Consider the following 21,213-nt stretch of genomic DNA (forward strand, 5'->3'; position numbering starts at 1 on the left):
TGCACCACACACACATGGAAAGCCCGAAGGGGAATATAATCTAAACTGCTTTTCACTCAGAGAATAAAGTGTTTAATGACCTCAGAAAGAACGTTCCCCACAAAGTTCATTACTGAACAGCTCCATCATTAGAGTTCCCTCTCATCTGATTAAAATGTAAAATTTATTTAAAAATGAGGCATATAACTAAAAATGTGTTCTGAAAAAAGTAAATCTTTTGTGTCAGAAAAGGTGCTCGTGGGCCTGCCCATCTCTGACAGTTGCTGTTCCTTCAGTGTCAGAAAAAATTGATGCAGAAAAGCAGGCTAAGAAAACAAAGACAGCCATGAGAAGTGAGACTGTATTCTCTGAATGCCTAAGGGCATGCTTTCATTTTTCAAATCAGATACATATAAAAAGGTTTTTGTTTTTAAAAGCAAGCTACTAGTATTTTATGGACCTTCCACATGTGCAACGTTGGCTAATTTTTCATGTCACATAAACTGTTGAGCTAGCCAGGAATATTTCTCTCAGAAAATACAATTAGAAGTCATGTGATTCTGCCCTCAAGTTCTATTTGAATCACTGTCCGATGAAACTGCTTTTTCAAGTTGCTTTGGGGATTGATAAATAGAAGATATAGAAAGATACAGGGTCATTAAAGAGAAACTCTTTCACAACAAGCAGAACTACTAACAATGGCATGCAAATATTCCGTTCCTAGAAGTCAGGAGTTCTCCCATCACTGAGAGTACTCAAGTAGAGCTTGGATAGCTTCCTATCGGCAAGTGTTCTTATTTGATCTGAGGTTGGACAAGATGATTTAGAAGACAGGTTATCTCTGAGTTCTATAATTGGCAATATCTAGTTTGTGAGAAATCTGATCACTGAGATGACTAGTTTGAACCAGAGAGTGATTCATTTAATCATCAAATATTTATTAAGTACCTCCTGTGTGTTCAGCACTGTTCTAGACATTGAAGATACAATAAAGAGCAAGACTGACAAGGTCTCCCAGAGCACATGTGTTGTGGGGTAGACAGGCAAACACTAAGAACTAATAAATGAACAAGACCATTTTGTATTGGAATAAGTGTCCTGAAAGACAAAAATCAGGTTGATGGGGACAGGTAAGGATCAAGAGCTGTTTTATATTTGCTTTTAAGGAAACACCTATTTGAGGAGTTAAAGTTTTGAATTGAGTCCTGAATGTGAGGTCCGAATGAAATGGAGGCATCTGTCCTGAGGTGGCTGGGAAAAAGAGTTCAAAGCAGGGAGAACCATGAAAGACCTGGTAGAAGTGAACCTGGCATGTTCCAGAAGTAAGCAGAAGCTCAGTAAGAGGCCCTGAGGAATGTGCTATGGGGTGGAGTCAGGGACAGGTAGGGCCATATCTCAGAGTTTCTCCCACAAACTTAGCTATTACTCTGAAACTGCACAGTGGGAAGGCACTGAAGGGTTTTCAGGAAGACGCCTGCTCTTTGATTCACAACTGAAATATGGCTATGTGTGCTTTCTGGAGGATGCATTGTGGGGGGTAAAAATGTGAGCAAAGAGGTAGATAGGAGGGAACTCATGTGGTTTCACAGAAGCCAAGAGAAGAAAAGCTTTTCAAGAAGGAAGGAGTGGGTAGCAGTATTGAATACAGGAAAATTATTGTGGGTTTAAACAAAAGGAAGGTTATGGATAGTCTTGATGATCAAATGTTTATAGGTGGTAGTTTTGCAAACCTGTTTGGAATAAGTCTAGGAGAAACTGGAAAATGTATGGAAACTATTTTTCTAAAATGTTGGAAGTGAATACACAGAAATAGGATGTATCTTGAGGGGAATAAATAATTAACAAAGTTCTAGCAAGTTCTGTGTGCTAATGAAAGGGACAGATTCTGGGGATGCTGGACAAAGAGTGGGTAACTGAGGAGAGAGATACTTGAAAGGATTACATTTTTATTGAGATTCACAATTTTATTTTCTTTAATGTTTGTCAGGATGTTCTTGCGATAAGTTGAGCCATGTGAAATTAACAATATTCTATACTTTTGACCTACAAAAACTGCATTGTCATATATTGATAATTTACCTAATAAAATCAGGATTTTCTACCCTAGACACAAATTTTTCTCCTAAGCCTTTATAATTTATGTGCTTTTTAAATTTGGAAGCAATCTCAAACTTACCTAAAAATTGTAATTATAGAAAAAGCATTTTCCCTACAAACCTACAAACACTGCAGATACAGTATCCTATGTCTTCCTAATATTGAAATGGGTATTTCCTATAAATATGAGTATTCTCCTTTAAAATCACAGTACAATCAAATGTGTCTGATTGCAAAATTAATCCAGCATCTCACTTTGCATTTAGATTTCATATCTCTAGTTTCCTTCCTTTTTTAATAGATCCTTGCTATTCTTCAATTGTCATGACCTTTACACCTTGAAGAAAGAAGGCCAAATATTTTGTAGCCCTTGATTGGGTTTCTATAATCCAAGATTCGGGTTTTGAATCTTAGGTAGTGTGCTAGCCAGTTTTCAACTGGCCCCACCTCCTGTCATTCATAACCTTATGCAGCCTCCTTCACATTGTACAGAGCTGATCTTTTGACCAAGAGCCTATAGCAGAAGTGCTAGCTTATAAACGTGATCTCTTGGATCACATGCTCTATGGAAACAAGCTTCATATTGTGAGCAGCCCCAGGAAAGGCCCAAATGGCCTGGAACTGAATCCTCTAACAGCCAATGAGAGATTGAGCCTGCCAACCACATAGGTGAGCTTGGAAGTGGGTTTTTCTTTTCTTTTCTTTCTTTTTTTTTTTTTTTTGTTAAAGATTTATTTCTCCATACAGAGCTGTGGTACAGGCCAGAGGTGCAGGGGCGGTGAGAGGCTTCACCAGAGACAGAGTGGGGAACAGAACAGGCAGATCGACGAAGTACACTGCTGAGGGGAGCAGCGGGCCGGTCAGGAGAGGTCTGCCACGCCATGTGGTCACCTCTGGGGCAGGGAGGGAATCGAACTCATGCGGAAGTGGCTTTAGTTTCTCAATGTTGTGCTTTAACCCACTGCGTCACCAGGGAGGGCCGGAAGTGGGTTTTTCAATCCCAGTTAACCCTTGAAATCAAAATCATGGCTTGATTTTGACCTCCTGAGAGGCCTTGAATGAGAACTACCCAACTAAGCCATTCCTAGACTCCTGATCCCCAGGCACTGTGACGTAGGAAATACTTGTTGGAATGTCACAGAATGAAATGATGGTGGGTTCTTGCCATTGCAGCTTTCAGATGGAACGTAATTTTACTTGGTCCGATTACTAATGATCTTCCAATTTCTTGATTAGAATAGTATTTTCTGGGCTTTTGTATTATGAAGTTGCCTTATCATGTTTGGTTTGTTTTTATTTTCATGGCTGGTAGCTTAGCAAATCTATTTGGAATGAGTTTAGGAAAACATGGGAAGTGTATACAGGAAATGGGAGTATTAGCCATTTTTTGTTGGAGGTACCTTGAAACAATATGAATATCCCCTCCTCAAACTTCCAGTTTTTTCATTTATTTTTCTCAGTGTGTGATCTTAGTTTTCTGTTTTATTCAGTAAGATATAATCTGTTGTTGTCATTATTTATTTTGACACTCAAATTGTTCCAGAATTCACCAGAGTTCCTTTAACCTGGCTTTTATGTTCTTTGGACATGTCCTCATCATCCTCTGAACAACTTCCTTGATTTTTAGCACAAGATGTTCTGAGCTCATCATGTTCTCTGCCTGTCCCAGCCCTGAAATCAGTCTTTTCTCGAAAGATCCCTAATTTTTTTTAATCAGAAAATATTGTTAAAGCCAAGGCATACTAGGTGTGCCTTTTGCCAACAGTTTCACTGCTCTCAGGACCACTCAAAAAAATACACATTTACACATACATGTAAATATGGATTTAACTTTGTAAATTCATACTGATAATTGTAGGTATCCTGAGTTTATCCTTTTTTCCTTTTCATATTAGTTAACATCCTTCTCCAACATTGAGAGACATGAATATGACACCATTATTCATATAGTTATTTGATTAATCCTCTCATATATCACCAGCCTGCTGTCCACTGCATTCACCCACATGAGTGCCTTTCATTCAGGCTTCTACCCCACTGCAGAGACATTCACGCTCATGAATTTTATGAAAGCATTACTTGTCTCATGGAGCCCCAGAAAAGCCCTCCCTGTGGTTTACCCACTTAGGCTCCAGGGTACCATATAGCCATCCCCACAACCTGCTCAACAAGACTTTTAACTTCTCACACTGGATCTGTCCCCTGTTGGGATTCTCTCCTGACCCTGCTTGGATGCCAACACCCCTTTCGCTGTCACAGGCTTCCTTTTATTGCTTCATTCCATTAGTGGCTTTATGGCTGACTTGATTAGGAGGGAAGGGGAAGAGCAAAGCTTTGTGTCTTTATAGTGGATGTCAGCACTGAAGGGAACATTGTTTCCCAACAGATGAATTGTTGAGTTTCTTCTGCAATTTCTTGTACCAAATATCTGGGAAGGCTATTGGAAGACAAATTCCAAAGCAAACCAAAGACAAACAATTAAAAACAAAGAGCAACCAAGTCATCTGGGAATTAGTTAAATAAATTATGGACAAGCATTGTGGTTTCACTTTGTACTTTTGGTTACTCTTTAAGTATTTTTATATTAATAATAGTAACAAATTTGGAATGTATTTTTGTTCTAATTTTTTATATTAAAATGTAATTAGTAGTAAATAAAAATGTGATTTTTAAAAACAAGCATAGTAGCATCATTCTTGTTTAAGAGAGATGCAAAATGCAGAATTCAAGACCTTATTACTAAAGATTCTGATCCAGTTCTCCAACCCAATATCTAGAATTCTATGCTTTTCTAAAAGTCTCCTTTTGAATGTAATTAAATAGCACCCCTGCTCCACCAACCCTTCCATGGGAGTTCCCTTCAGCAACTGCAGATACCCAGTGAGCGGCCTCATCACAAATGAATACTGACAGAGATGAAGCCACGGGAATCTATTTGAAAACTCAGGATAGTTAGGTTTTGTTGGAAGCTCATGACCTACTTATATCTCTTTTCAAAAGAGAGCTTTCTCTGACTCTTATTGTTAAGAAAGTGAGGGAAGACTCTGACAAGATGCATGTTAAGTATGCCTTCAGATTATCAAGATCATCAAAAACTAAAGTCTACAGTCATCACCAAGAGGAACCTTAGGGTACATGATGACTAAGTCAGGTGTATACTGGAGGGAATCCTGGTACAGAAAAAGAGCAGTAGGTCAAAACTAAAGAAGAACTGTAGATAGTAATGGGTTAATATCAATTGATTAATTGCACCATATATACCATACTATAGATAATTTAATAATAAGGGAGTCTGGGTATGGAGTATATGGGTACTCTCTGTACAATAACTCTATAAATCCAAAGTAGTTCTAAATTGAAATTGTTATTAGAAAAAGATACAGGTTATAGAAAAAGGTGAAAATATCTGAATGATCATGAAGAATGTAAGTAGGGGGCCATCACCTCTGTGTGGGAGGTAAGACACCATGGCTGTTACTGAAACCCACTGGCCTGAGTTTCCAGAGTGACAGGCTGCTACTGCTGCTGCTGTTCCAGGAAACTCAAGGCCAGAAGGGACAGATTGCTCCCAAGGTCACTGTAATTGTCTGATAGATGACCAGTTGCCCCAAGAGAGAGTCTGGGCCTACGTGTCGGCCACGAGGAAGGATGACTTTGAGAGATGCAGTTCGAGTCTCTGCCCTTTGAGAACAGCTGCTATGTGCTTCATGTGCAGTCTGCCTTTCTTGGCAGGGCCGGCCAGTGCTGTGCAGGATAGCCAGTCCCTGTTGCCTGCGGCTCAGAGCCAAGCCTTCTCTCCAACAGCAACAGCTGAAGTGTTCTCAGGTTATAGCCCACGAAACTACACCGCCAAATACTGTTGGCCGCTCTCCCAGTGTTTGTAATAATAAACACAGCTGCATTTCTTTTTTTAACCGAGAGAATATACCTTACAAATGGGAGGGAAGCCTTACTAGTTTATAAACTGCAACTAAACTGGAAGCATTTTACCTATTTCAGGTCACCAAATCATCCTGACTCATCTCTATAAAACCAAGTTCTTTTAAAATCGCAAATGTTATTTCCATCATACAGTCCTCAGAGAGCATGCAAAAAACAGCATCAGACTGCCAGTAAAGATATTAATGGTAATGGCCAAAAGATAAGGAGCGCCACCATCCATGAGCTTGTGTGGACTGTCCCTTCTGCTCCTGAACATACATGTGCACAGCTGCTGGAAGTGTCACCCTCTTGCTAGAATCATCTCAGATCACAATCATTTGCTCAGATCACAGTACCTGCTGCTAGGTAAAAGCGGGAGAGAGCTGGAACTGCCTGTGTTTTGCTCATTGGCTGGCTGTGTTGGTCAGAGTTTGGTTGCAAACTTTAAATAGGTTAAACAGAAAGTGATTTATTTTAGGGTTTTAAGTGGCTTTTAGAATTACTGGAGGGCCAAAGAAATAGACTAGACTAGGTTTCCAGGAATGACTCCCAAGCCACATGACAAACCATCATCAGGAAGCTCTCACAGCAGTTGCTGGCTGCAAAACCAGCCACCTCAGCTATAATCAGTACCCAATTCAAGAACTCCCTGCTTTTGCCATCATCAGTAAAATGGGCTGCCCTACCTCTGGGTCCTCTACATGACTCAGTTCCAAGTCAAGGCATCCTGTGAATCTAGTGGTCAGTGCAACATAAGTCACATTTGAAAACCAAATTTGCAAGGGAGTCTGGATATTTGCTTTTCAGGCTGAGCACACTAACGGGGAGTTCAAGTGGGCGCTGAGAAATCTGTGTTACCTGTCACAGTCTGCCCTCTGGCTACCCAGTTATCCACTCATTTTTGTGTCGCTACATGTAGAACCCACACACTCCCCACAAGTTACTGCATTCTACTCAAATCCACGATGTCTGGATTTCATATTTCATGTCTTTATCATGTCCTGAAGAGGCTTCTTGTAATCTAGTGGTGTGTAATATAAGCAAAAGCATACGTGTCTGCTCCCAGTATGCAATGGTGGCAAAAGAAAAACTCTCGTTTGGAAGGGGAGAGAACTGTGTTAGCAGTGCCACTTTTACTAACAGTGCTGAGCCTCCATTAGGCTAGAATGGAGAAGCACCCTATGTGGACAGTAGAGTCTGGTCTCTGCATCTCCATCCAGGATCTCCTTGTCTAGGAAGCTCCAGGACCCAAATCTAACTGGTGGGCTAGTCACTGCAGGGGCTGTATTACAGCTATTTTCTTAATATCAACTGTACTTCTACTGCTTATAGACACACTCTGACTAGCCAAATGTGTGAACCGAAAATTTAAGGCTCTATCACCTGGATGAAAAACATACTTAATAGGTATGCCTGGTTGGTTCTGGGAACAACAGCATTGACAAGACCATTTCAAAATCTTTGAATCCCTCATACAAAACAGCAACTAAGTAGCAAAACCAAATAATTATATTCTTTTACCTGAAAACCAGGTATCCATATAAATCCCAAAATACAAGCAGGCGGTAGAGAGGTAAACAACCACCGGCCACAGGACCTGCCTGACCTACTGTTTGTACAAGAGCAAGAAGCAGGGAGGGAACAAGGAGGCATTTGACAGACCCAAGAACAGGAGAACTCTAGAAGAGGAGTCCAGGGCGGTGGGGAGCAGCGGGGAGAGGGTCATTAGAATTCACCGCAGGCTGATTTGACCACAGCAGCTGGAACTGGGAAGTTCTGTACCAGTTTTGTACCAGCTGAGTAAAAGGGGTTCTTGGTGGGTTCTGAAAATAGCTGAACTATCTGGGCCATATAAACTCTTAAAACCAAATCACCATAGCTCCCTGCCAGAACAAGAAATCCATCTGGGAGAAATTGCTGACAGTGGAATCAAAATTGAACAGGACAGTGACAGTAAATATGAAAGAGAAAGTGCCACTCAGAGGGGAGAGGGGAACCTCAGACAAGTAGTCATGACTTTGAACACTCACAGTCAACCAAGGGGTGAGTTCTGTGAAGGTAGTCAAGAATTTTTGGCTACACCTCTTTCTAATAGTACAAGAAAGTTAATTTTGCATAATGAACAATGACAAAGGATCAAGGTTCAATCTGATATGAAGTTACTAGAACCACAAAAGAACACAGATAAAATAGCATCCCTACAGACCATGAGAAAATGCCAGAAGGGGTCAGTCAGTGAGGTCAGAATTGAAACATACATTTCAAAGTGAACTTAAACTACAAGAACGTTAAAATTTTAAAAGAAATTAAGGAAAACATAAAAAAGGTTTAAGAAACTATGCCAAATGTGGCAGGAGGCAAAGAAGAATTTAACACGAATAATAAGAATGTAACTCAGCAAGAATGTTTAAATTCATGCATTTGCATTTGTGCTAATTTTTAAAAAGTCTGATCCATTTTAGAAAGATAACAGGAAAGCATCTGGGAACTAGGCAATTAAAGGGTAAACACGAGATGAAGGAAAGCTTTTTTAAAAACACTGTTTTATAATTAATCTGTGTGAAATAATTATCATGAGATAGTTCCCAGTGAATTGATGGCTGTAGGCATTGAACATCAATAGCTATTAATGTGAAAAAGCATGAGCACAAGGGACTATGATGATGATACATGGGTGCACTGGTGTCACAAATTCTGTGGGGACTACACCCGAGAAAAGAAAGCAAACACTGTAAAACAATGAACGATGATGTAAAGTTTATGCAAATAAGTAAAAAAAAAAAAAGGCACTTCGGCCCTCCTGCCCTCTCCATGGAACAGCACAGCGCCACCTGTCACCTTGCTGAAGCAGTCGAAGCAAATGCTCACCCAGCCTCGGTGCCTCCCGTTGCTGACACGCCGCACAGTATTTTTGAACTGCCTCATGAATGTGCAAAATCTAGGCTGAGAGAAACGCCAGTCTGGTTCCTTCAACAAATAAGTTGTGAGGGGGCGGGGGCGGGGGAGAAAGAATCTATAGATAAAAAGGCACACTAGGCTTTTGAAAATGGTCAAGATTCAAGTATAGTTTAGTCGCTGGACATTTGAATGAAAAATCTTTTAAATAGACAGGAATGATTACTGTAGAAGTGAGGGCAACTGGGGCGGGTGAGGCAGGCACACAGCAGGGGCTTTGTGGCCGCTGCCAAAGGTCTGTTTCGTTCAAAAAATAGAATTCAGTAGTCTTAAACTTTACAAATGCATACATTTGAGGTATATTATGGTCACTGTGTTCTTTGATTTATAAATAATATTTCTGTATTGCTACTGTTCCTTAAGCATGAAATGCTCAGCGTGGGGAGCCCTCAGTGGCTCTCTGGTTAGTCTTTCACATGGTTCCCTGACACACTGAATGCAGATGAGTACTTGAGAAGTTACCCAAGAAGAATTTTGTTGTTTTCGTGCTCTCTCCCCCAAAGAAATGCTACCTTTTTCTCTCCTGTCAAAATCATTAAAGATATGTTCTGCTCCCAGAACTTGAGATTCCTTATTGCTGTACCTTTGAAGGATCTTAACGTACCCCCTCACCCCCTGATTTTTAAAGTTGTACATTTCATGTTCCATCATCACAAATTATATTCTTCTTTTCCTTCTCATCACTCCATTTGCTGCTACTAATGATAGCTTGTTTAGGGACTGGGACTATTGTTAACTTCACTTTAATGAATTTTGACCTGCCTGTGAAATTTCTGATCTCCTTTTTAGTGTCTTTACTGGAGAGCAGTCCAGTCACCCTTGTTTTAATAGCAGATGTTGAAAGGACTTGGAAATGTTTGTTCACTATGTCCTGTTTGTTAGCTCTCAGTGAAATAATAAAATGAAAACAATTGGACCTTTTTGGGAATCATGTATTAAATTAATAGAACTTTGTATGGGTAAAAGACTTCTTGTCTTTTAGTAGAAGCATAAAGGAGATGCATTCATTCATTCTTTACCTTGATGCTTAGGATGTCACTGGCAGCTAATAAGATGGCTTTATTTCCCAGTACATGAGTAGTGCTTGCTCAAATCTACCATCTTTACTCTGTGGTAGATTCTACCAAAGATGTACAAGTACCCTAGGAGGTAAATGCAACAAGTAATATTGAGTGCTCACCCATAATTCCAATTTTGAAATTGGCATGATGGGCTATATGAAAGTGAGTGCAGATAGAACCTGTTGTCTAGGATCCCAAATATAGGTGGGTGTTTGCCTTTTGTTTTATTAAAGAAGGTTGAAGATTCACATATTTCTCTCAGTTTCAGCCCATTGAGTATATTTATTACTCTCACTGGGCCCCTGTTTTCTCACCTCCTAATGAGCATTTTTTAAAAAAATGCCATTCCTCCTACCTCATCCTGTTTGTTGAACAATTTTGATAGCTTTGTCCCTCCCTAGAAAGCACCTCAGTTCCCCATCAGCCCCCTTGTTCACCCTATGGATTATGTAAGAAAAGGTACATAGGAGGAGCCAGGTACCTGATTGGAAACACCAGCTCTCGTATCATCCAGAGGAATGTAAAGCACATTGAATTCAGGTTCTGCATTTAGTAACCCAAGGTAGAATCATATTCTTAAACAGATGTTGTTCATTCACTGGGTGAATAATTATTGAGCACTTATATATGCTAGGAGTTCATGTGGGCAGTGGAGATAAAGAAGTACTGGAGATGGAGTTCCCACTCTAACACATATTTTAACACATAAATAAGATTGGATAATGTTAAATACGTGTTTGGCAGAAACATATTAAAGTAATGAGCTTAGAAAGACATGCAAATACCCAGAATTTCTGAAGAAAAAATAAAAGGTTCTAGAACAGTGTGTCCAGTAAGACTTCTATGAGGATAGAAATGTTCCATATTTACATTGTCCAGTAGAGAAGCCAGTAACTGAACTTGGCTGCCAGGCATTAGACATGTCACTAGTGCTAATAAGGAATTAACTTTACATTTAATTTAAAAATACATTAAATAGACTCTAGTTACCCTACTGGGCAAGTGCTGCTTGAGAGCTACATTTGGGACTTAGATGCCTGTTCTTGTGTACAGAATGTGAGTAACATGCAGTATTACTGTAGTTTTTAACATGAAGAGGCAAACACAATCTCACTGTATTATCTTGATAGAAAAGATGCATGACTCAGCTCCAGCATTTGAAGTTTGAATTAGGTTACCTTGTTGGAAAGATACAAGTAACCTAATTAAGAAGTCTAAAGAAAAGTAATGGACAATCAAAAAAAACCAACCCAAAAACTGTTAGAGTGGGCTCTTCAAAGTGATGCTACAGGCTGTCAATTTTAAAGGCTAGAAAGAAAGAAAATCATTCCATAGTGATGTGTACTGAACACCCTCTGCCGATTAGGTGATAAGGGCCATTACTTCCTAATAGAAATTACAGTGGCCAGCAGAAAGACAGAATAATAATTAAGGGTTATGGCATTTGCTGAAGTTTTGCTCCACTGAGACCAGAGCACATGATCAATTCTAGAGGAGCAAATGAGAGAAATGACCTGATGATCATTATTTGCAAATGAGGGGGTTGGTCAAAGTCTTTGTAAGGTCCTCTTCAGTTATAATGTTCTTTTGATTCTGTGACTCATTGTGACCACCTAAGAATCTTTTGGTGATGTGAAAACATTAGAGGAAAAAAATAGCATCTCTGGTGTCAAAAGAAGGGATCATGGAGGGGGCTGGTGCAGAGTGGGCTGAAGGCTGGGCCAAGTGTGTGAAGAAGGTCTACAGGTGCAAGTGTTCAGTTACAAAATAAGTAAATTATGGGTGTTAATGTACATCACAGTAACTACAGTTAATAAGACTATTGTGCATTTGAAAGTGGCTGAGATATTTTGAAAGTTCTCTTGATAAGAAAAACATTTTTATAACTGGTGATGGTAACAGTTGTTAGATTTATTGTGGTGGTTATTTTGCAACACACACAAATGTCAAATCTTTGTTATATACCTTGAAGCTAGTATAATGTTATATGTCAATTATACCTCAGTAAAATAATTTAATTTAAAAAATGATCATGGAGGACCCTCCCTGGTGGTGCAGCAGGTTGAAGCACAGCACTAAGAAGCTAAAGCCACTTCAGCATGAGTTTGATCCCCGCCCTGGAGCTGACCACAGACCTCTCCTGACCCTCCCGCTGCTTCCCTCAGCAGTGTACTTCGTCAATTGGCCTGTTCTGCTCCTCACTCTGTCTCTGGTGAATTCTCTCACCACCCCTGCACCTGTGGCCTGTATCCCAATTCTGCATGCATGAATAAATAAATCTTTTTAAAAAAAGTGATCATGGGAATGGAAATATTATTTTGTGACTAAAACCATTGCTGAATTTTCTGCCAAATGGGACTTGATGTGTGCCAAAATGTTAATCACAAAAAAGGTATAAAATTTTAACATATGGACAAGTATCACATATGTGAAATTGGAATTATACAAATATTGTCTAGTTTTTTCTATCAGTACCCACAAAATATCTGACATTACTAAGTTCAAAAAACATTGCAATCTGGCCAGTTATTTTCTTGTCAAACCAATATGTTTATATACTGGGTACTCAGTCTGTATAAGTCAGAAAAAAAAAAAAAAACCTCATCAGAAATTGAACTTTAAAAGGGACTCAAGCATTAGTTCTGCATCCAAGTGTAAGGTATGGTAATTATCAGACCTGGTTGTTTTATGCCTGAGTGAGTAATACCATATTTAAGAAAGAGCATGAAAGGGCACCAGTAAGAATTTTCTTTAAAAGGATGTGGTGTGTCTAATGAATTTCTGTTTCTCTTCTGTGAATGGCAACTACCGTTAAGGTTAAGCTGCACCAGCCCTCAGCGTTTGAGTGCACCAAGTTATGTGGGTGATGCGTCCATAAATGAACTGGCAAATGCATTATTCTAAATTTCTCCTTGAGGAGAATACAGAATTCTCCTTGATGATGGAACTAGGTTTTGTAGATAAAAAGAAATGAGCCTGCAAATTTATAATTATAATATTTTATCTCCAAAAATACTACTAACATTTCAATGAGGAGCAATAGGGCTATCCCTTTGGGGCCTGTAAGGAAGAGCTGAAAAAGAACATTCCCTCTGTTCAGGCTGAGGAGAAAATATGGAATCATTTTTTTTCCACCCCAAAAGTGCAATAAGAAACCAGCTCTCTCTACTGGAGTGAGCAAAAAGTATTTTCACAGTTTCCACTTCATTTAGTGTTTAAATACTGGCCTTTTCACCCAAGAACAGATGCCATCTCAACTAATAAAAAGACTGCTATGTAGCATTGAAGTGTTATTAGATTTACTTTCATCTCTTCCCAGTGCCCTCAGAGACAGGATGCCCACCTGCAGCCCCTGCAAGGATCTTGGGTGTTTTTCCATTTCTTTCCCACCTTGGAAATGCATAGGCCAGTGGGAATACTGTTTATGTCTATCTAAAACAATACATATATAATGATGTATGTATATATAACACATACAAGATGCTGTCCAATAGTTCAGGAAAAGAACAATGATAATTCAAATGGGCACATCTCAAGACTATCTCTATTAAGACTAGTCAGGTACAACAGTGTAAAGGGGGAAATAGTTGATTAAGGGGTTTAATCTGTGACTGAACAATCAGTTGAGGTGATTCTCTACCTTCAGATTAGCTGGGAGATTTTTGAATAGAGAGATTCTTGGGTGCTTTTCAAATCCTCCCAGAAAGAAGGAAGCTGCCGTTTATAGATCCATAATCCCTCATCTAGTGCTTCAGATTTTTGGGGGGTATTAGCTCAATGAGATGCTACGTTCACCTTATAATAACATCCCCAGTGTAATGTAATTATGATCTGCTGCCATGTCAGATAATTACTCACATTAACACTCACATGAAGTAGGGTGAGTATTGTCAGTTCAGGTTAGGATATATCACCAGTGGGTCAGGTATTCCTGGCAAATTAATATTTGGTTATTAAAGGGTTTCAGGAGGGCAGGCAAGAAAATATGCAGTCGCAATTGTTAACAGGTAACCTTTACTGAACATGTCCAGTTTGCCAGTCACTCACTATGCTAATGAGTACTTTGTACATTAACACCACATGTGGATGGGTCTACCATGTGCCAAGGAAAGAAACCAAAAGGTCTCTACAGCCCTGACCCATGTTTATTCCTGGTGTGTGAGGTAGGTCAGTGGGCGCACAGACAGGGGTGTGCCCAGGGCTGTGGGACAAACAAGGAGTGCCTGCCCAGCCCTTCCAACAGGGAAGGCTCTCTGGGTAGATTTTATTTCACTGTGTCCTCTGGCAGAAAAGGAAGCAAATCAAGAGGAAACAGCAAAGAGGTCATTACCACCATTGGTACTACGAAGCCCCCAAGGTCAAAGACTTTCAGATGTTTTGAAGACCACAGCTCACTGTGGGCCTTCATTTTCTTTAATGTAGCCCTGTCTTCTCTTTTACAGAACACCCATTTCAGCTTTCTCACAAGACAACATCTATGAAGTTCAGCCTCCAAGAATTGACAGAAAATCTACAGAGATTTTCCAAGCCCACATCCAGGCCAGTCAAGGTATCATACAGCCTCTTGGGAAAGAAGACACTGCCATATACCGAGAATACATCAGGAACCGCTACCTATGAAGAGAGCCAGTCCCAGGAGGGAAGACGTTTTGAGAAATCCCCACTGGCGTTCCTTGTCATCTCTCTTCTTCCATCTCACATAGCTCATTTGCCAGCAGCCCTTTACAGCTGAAGGTATTTCCTCTTTGCATTATCAGTGAATTACAAGTTACAGGTAATAAATGCCTACGTATTTTGATATTATTACCTTTGTTTTCTTTTAAATATGCTTTGTTTTGAAATATGACCAACATAGTATAGTATCACACTAAGGAGTTGGGAGTTGAGCACCTGCTGTGTGCCAGGTGCCATGGTAGGACCTGGGAGTATCACAGGAAGCAAAAGTGACCAAAAAATTACTCTCATGCACAATGAAGGCAGTGTATTTTTCTTATTAGATAACACTTTAAAAATGTATTCTGATGGTTTTTTATTAATTTTTTGTTAAAAAAATAAATGTATTACTTTGAAAGCCCTTGTTTGTAGGAAATAAACCCTGAAATATTTATGGATTAGAGACAAAGTGTCATTCAGCAAAGTGCTTTCTAATAGTTCAGGGGGAAAAATAAAACAAAATATTAATAACTGATAAAATCTGGAAAAGAACAAGCAGGAGCCTTCTGAACTATTATAATTTTTCTAAAAATATGGAATTCTATTTAAACTAAATATTCTAAATGTATCACTGTATAACTTTTGTGTCAGGCAATTGTTACGTGATTTGACATTTGGCGTCCACTCAGCGTTGACCCCTCATGTGTATAGTTTGTTCTTTATATAATCAGATGTAACATGGATAGCTTCCTGCATTTCCTGGCAGTTGAATACAAATGATTCCATCTCATTTTGTTTCTGCCTCTTTTTTTTTTTTAAACAATTCTCCATCCTTTTGAATAGAGAAAGAAACAAAGCCAATCTATAGGGAGAAGGAAAAGTGAACAAACTAACTGACCTTTAAGATATCACCAACCCTGAGATTCCAGGATGCTATGTAAGGTTCTATATTGCAGATAAAAGTGGACCCCTGATAAAGATCCATTTTAGTGGGTGCCATTATAAAGTCTGGTTTAGAGGGTCACAAAATGGTAGACAAGAGAAAGGCTGTATCGGTCCCATTTAAGTACCGACCTAGCTTGATGCCAAAGATAGGGGCACACTTCAGTCTTCCTACGTTAAAGAATAACTCTGAATTACTAAGGGAGGGTTGAGTTATAAAGCAAACTCCTAATTTTTTAAATTTATTTTTAACATGGCTCCTTAGACATTCATCTCCTTATGATATGAAGGAGCTATTCATGAAGATCTGAGTTTCAGGTCCTCTTTCTTAGCCTCCAGCTGCAAAGTAAGGATAATAATGCCTGCCTGGTTGGCATGTTGTGATGTTTAAGGGTAATGTATGTAAAATATGTAGCCACGTCCCTGGCACACAGATGATGCTGAGGAAATGGATAGTTGCTGTTGACACAATGGTAATAGTTGGTGTCAGTAAATGATACTTTTACTACAAACACCTTAGTGTTCTCCATTTCAGGCAGCCAAAACCATGTTAATGTGACCTTGACATAAGATAGTACCTGAGCTGTTAATTTTTCTCATACTTTAGATTACTTCAGCTTACGCTTTTTAAGAAAGTGTTTGGAAATTGATTACATAGCACATCTAACAGTTAACCCATGGAACCTGTTTTGAACCAGACAGTCCTCTTGTCTAACTGCTGCATTGAGTCTTTTAGATGAAACCTCAACAGCCTGACTGAGCTATTTGGTGACCATATGAAATGAACACATCTTTTGATCATCACAGCAGATTCTGCCTTCCCCACCCCCACCCCTGCCCTTGCACTGTCTGAAGACTTTTGCTCACCAATCAAAACAGATAAATGGATTGAAGAACCAATCCAAAATTTTTACCATAATCTAACTTCAGACCACCTCCCTGCATGATCCTTTAAAATTCCCATAGGCACGGACGCTGGTGGAACCCACCTTGAGACTGCCCCTGGGCTGTGGACCCAGCTCAAAAGACTTCTATTCTCAAATGAACACCTTTGAATTATGTGAACACCTTCTGAATACTTCTCAGCCAACAAGCATCTAGGAGAGGTCAGTGACTGCAAAGAACACTTAAACAAAGTCAACGTAACTACGAACACGAACGCACTAAAAACCTTTTACATGACAGTGTAGAGGTCGCTCTTATTTTCCGACTCGGGAGGAGAATGGTAGTGGTTAAGAGCATGAGCTGTGGCCCCGTCACTTCCCAGTAGCCATGGAACTCTGAGCAGACACTCAGCGTCTCTAAGCCTCAGATTTCTCACCTGGTAACCAGAGTCGTTGAAAAATAGGGTCATGTCGTCATGCCAGCAGCCAGGCGCAGAGCAGGCAGAGATCCGGGGCAGGCTGACAGGCTTCCCATGCTCGGTGAATCTTTTCGCGCCCTCTTTGGGCTCTCACTGGATCATCTTGTGGTCCCGCATCACTGTAGTCACTCGTCCTCTCATGCCCTTGCACCACAGTCGTCCTCCGCTGCCCTGTTTTCTGTGCCATGCCGCCCTTTAAGCCTCAGTCTCTCGGTTCAGGTGTATCCATTCAAGCATGCCCCGAGCTCACACTCCCAAACACTTCCTGCATCCAAGGCCACAGGTGATAGCTACAGTGATGTAAAAGCCTGACCATTTCCCTTATCCTATAAATACCAATAAAGCTTGGGTGTGGCATCCATTACATAGAATATAGTCACTAAATGTTAGCTTAGTAAGATCACTGACAACTTGTGATTCCCACCACATGCTTACCTACCACCTGGTCATCACCTCGAGCCATCACATTCTCACCATGCCCTAGTCCCCCCAAAAGAAGCAGCCTTCTCACTTCAGGGAGGAATTGAACATAAGTTTTTTAAATCAGGCAATCTAAATGAACCTTGAAACAGTAGTAGATCATAAACTGAAATATTAAAAAAATAATGTTGACTGGGCCCTCCCTGGAGGCCAATGGGTTAGGACTCAGCACTGCAAGCTCTCCTCAGCCGCTCAGTGCTACTTTGATCCCCCGCCCCGGAGGTGATCCACATGGCGCAGCACATCTCACCTGTTTTGCCCACTGCTCCCCTCAGCAGTGTACTTCCTCAGTTGGCCTGTTCGGAGCCCCACTCTGTCTCTGGTGAATCCTCCCGCTGCCTCTGCACCTCTGGCCTGTACCCCAGTCCTGAATGCATAAACAAATCTTTAAAAAAAAAATAATAACATTTCCCGGCCCTCCCTGGTGGCGCAGCGGGTCAAAGCACAGCACTGAGAAGCTAAAGCCACTTCCGCATGAGTTCGATTCTCACCTGCCCAGAGGAGACCACCTGGTGTGGCAGACCTCTCCTGACCCGCCCGCTGCTCCCCTCAGCAGTGTACTTTGTCTATATGCCTGTTCTGCTCCCCGCTCTGTCTCTGGTGAAGCCTCTCACTATCCCAAGCCTCTGGCCTGTACCCCAGTTCTGTATGCATAAATAAATCTTTAAAAAAAATAAATAACATTGATAATCCTAGGAAATAAATTTTTTATTGACCGTGTTATCATACCTAAAAGCAAACTGAACCATTCACATTAAAATAACATGGTGAACCTCCAAGGGCTATCTGTGAAGGGGGACCCGATGGGGGTGCTTTCTTAAAGCTACTTTATATAAATCTAGACACCATGATTGAGGAAGCCATTTCATGTTTCAAAACTAGAGATGCTTTTCCAGCCTCCATGCTGCTGGACATGTGGTGAAAGAATGGAAGCCTTCACTGCAAATATGGGATGGCATAAAAAGATCTTGCAGTCATGAGGCAAAATTCATACAACTGTGATTTTCCTGTCCTCAGAAGAATTTAATTTCGAGTTCTGTGGATCCAAATTGAAATCAGTTTATGTGAAATCCATTTCTCTGTAGAAAAATGACTCCTCTCAGAATTTAAATATAGTTTGTTCTTCACTTATATGTGATAAATCAGATGCCACTTGAAAATGAAATTCTAACTTGCTGTATTTCTGTAAATGGAGAGTGCAAAAGTCATCCTGTATCAAAGAATATGTTTCACAGTAAAGCTTTTTTACTCAACCTGATGAATTTTTTTCCTTTCTAGAGTTTTCCAGATGCTTAGTCAGTAGTGTTTTCTCCTTTGGAAAACAATGCATTTCACAGTTGTCCTCATACTGCCTTGGGGGGTAGATGTTTAGAATAAAATTGGTTAAAGTAGCTAGAAAAATGGAGACCGACCTAATGCCCTGAACATGTTTTTCTTGAAATCACATGTTGCTCTTTTAAAATCTGTTTGAAAGCTTTATTCCCTTTTTCTGACTTACCAACCCTTTTTATTTTGTTGAGATAAATTTGCTTCTCAGAGTACAGAATCTCTCCTGCCTGAGAAACGATTGTGCTAACTGATGAGAGTATATTGGTTAGATGAATCCTTTACTGAAAGAAGAGTCAGCTATTTTTTTTCCTTATTGAGACCTAGTTCCCTCCCTTTGGGAGCAGTGATGGATCATTTTGGAAACTACACATGCTCTGATGTGTTCCCACCATAGGTTAGGTTTCTCTCTGCACGCATGAGCAGCTTTCTTTAATTTTAATAGACTCTTGAGTCCCCTTTTCATTCCCTGAAGCTGGAGGGCCATTTACTAATAAAGAACAGCTAGCTATCATTCACTCTTGTTACCCACACACAAAATATCTTCATGGATTTGTTTCTTCAGTACATTCATCTGAGTGGACTCCAGAGTAATTGCCATCCAGTTGGTCAATCAAAATAGTAGTCTGAATGGAGCCTCAGAAGCTGAAGGAGACTTTTGTCACAAAAAAATTATAAAACTGAATCACTTGTATTAGATTATGGGGAGAGAAAAGGAGTGGGAAATAAAATTTGCTAAACTAGCTGGGAACCAAGATGCTGGCCCAAAGCAAGAGAAACAGGATCACAAATACTGGTGCCTCAAGTTAGTTGCAGAAACTAGAATGGAAACTAGTGCTTCCATTCTGCATTTTCTTTCCTACTAAAAATGAAAACCAACCCAATTCTATTCATCATTTTCCTTTAACATGGACGATGAAATTTAAAAACAAAGTTTTCTGCCCTTCCTTGATCCTTATTCTCACCTTCTTCTCATACTCACCCACACCCCCATCATCTTACTTCAGAGGTGGTTAGGTTGATGCTAAGTCTACCTCCCGGTCCCAAGTTTACAGAACATCTTAGACAAACCCAGCCCAGAGAGCCTGCCTGTGTAGACAAAGCATCATCACTTCACCTCTGGCTACAGTAACTGGAGAGGAGTTGGTGATTTCTATGGCAAGGGAGTACATGCTTAAATTTGTGTGTAGGAGTCTGACTTTGTTAGAAGAACGCTTTTCTGGGAAGATGTGGGGAAGGGAAGTGTGTGTGTGTGTGTGTGTGGGGTGACAGCTGAGTTTTCATGAGCACCTGCTGTTTTGTCCAGCACATTCCTTCTTCTATTCAGCACCCTCCTCCACAGCACTCATCAATATCCCTCCCTCAGCCCCACCCGTAGGGCTGAAGAGGGAGATGAACTTCTATTCTTCCTGCTGCTGCTTTTTTGAAATGTGTTACATGTCAATAGCATGCTGGAGCCAATGGGTGCTGCCTAGTTGTATGACTTAAGGGTGCAGAAGACTCTTCTTACCTTGAGGAGTTTGCAGCATGGAGGGAAACATAGGTGTGTAACAATCTCATACAAAATGATTTCTCATCATCATACTCTGCACAAAGTCCTGGGGCCCCGAGGAGGAAGTAAGTAACTACAGTGTGAGGGGGATTTTTACCAACGTGGTTTTTAAGAGAATAAGTAGTAACTTGACACAAAGGCAATGGAGGGGATATTCAAAAAGATGATGGAAATGAGGGATGCAGCCAGTTGGAGGAGTGGAAAAGTGAGGCATGACTGACATTAGTCATTGCTTTAGGCCTGATAGTGGCGGAAGCAGGGGAGATGATGAGAAGGGAAAGATGGGAAATAAGATGAGAGATAGGACAGAGGAGATTGTGAAGGGCCTTCAGGGATAGGCCTCCCCAAGATGTTAAGGACAGGTCTCCCTGGCTCCCTGGGGTGTGTCATTTTGGCATGTGGATTATTTTGCATTTAGAATGACTCTTTCACCTGTGCTTGAGTTTCTAACACTATGCACCAGTCATTTTCAAAGTACTGATGCAATGAATTAGGCAAATTTTTCAAATGTTGACATTAGTTTATAGCCAACCAGTTTGTTAGAAAAATGTGCAGGCCCTGGGAAACAGCCAAGCTCACAGTGGAGGATACAAGTTTTCCAAAATTCTACTGTTTGCTTGAAAGCACACATTTTATCCTTGGCAACAAGTTGTATGAGTTCTAACAGGCTCACCTTGTTCATTTTCAAGATGAAAGACCAAGTTGAATAACTACAGTTTCTCTGACAGTGCTTCTTTCAAGTAAAAATGGTTGCTGTGCTGTTTGGCTTAACAAAATTCAGTGCCAGTAAAAGCCATTGTCTCTGAAAAACCATTGTGGGGGGAGATACCACATGTTGGTGAATCACATGTGATAAAAGCCTTCATGAATATCTTTTCCCTGAT

General features: G+C 40.4%; 1 protein-coding gene across 1 annotated transcript in view; it reads left to right on the top strand.

Moving 5' to 3' along the window:
- FIG4 (FIG4 phosphoinositide 5-phosphatase) overlaps positions 1-15,447 on the top strand; it is a 91,743-nt gene extending 76,296 nt beyond the window's left edge. The window contains exon 23 of the mRNA XM_004673758.2: positions 14,456-15,447. Within this exon, the coding sequence (XP_004673815.1) occupies positions 14,456-14,633 (178 nt within the window). The 3' untranslated portion in view covers positions 14,634-15,447. The remainder of the gene's footprint in view (positions 1-14,455) is intronic.
- The last annotated feature ends 5,766 nt before the right edge of the window (positions 15,448-21,213 follow it).

The sequence above is a fragment of the Condylura cristata genome, unplaced genomic scaffold (genome assembly GCF_000260355.1).
Source record: "Condylura cristata isolate star-nosed mole 26May11 unplaced genomic scaffold, ConCri1.0 scaffold00001, whole genome shotgun sequence".
Taxonomy (NCBI): Eukaryota; Metazoa; Chordata; class Mammalia; order Eulipotyphla; family Talpidae; genus Condylura; species Condylura cristata.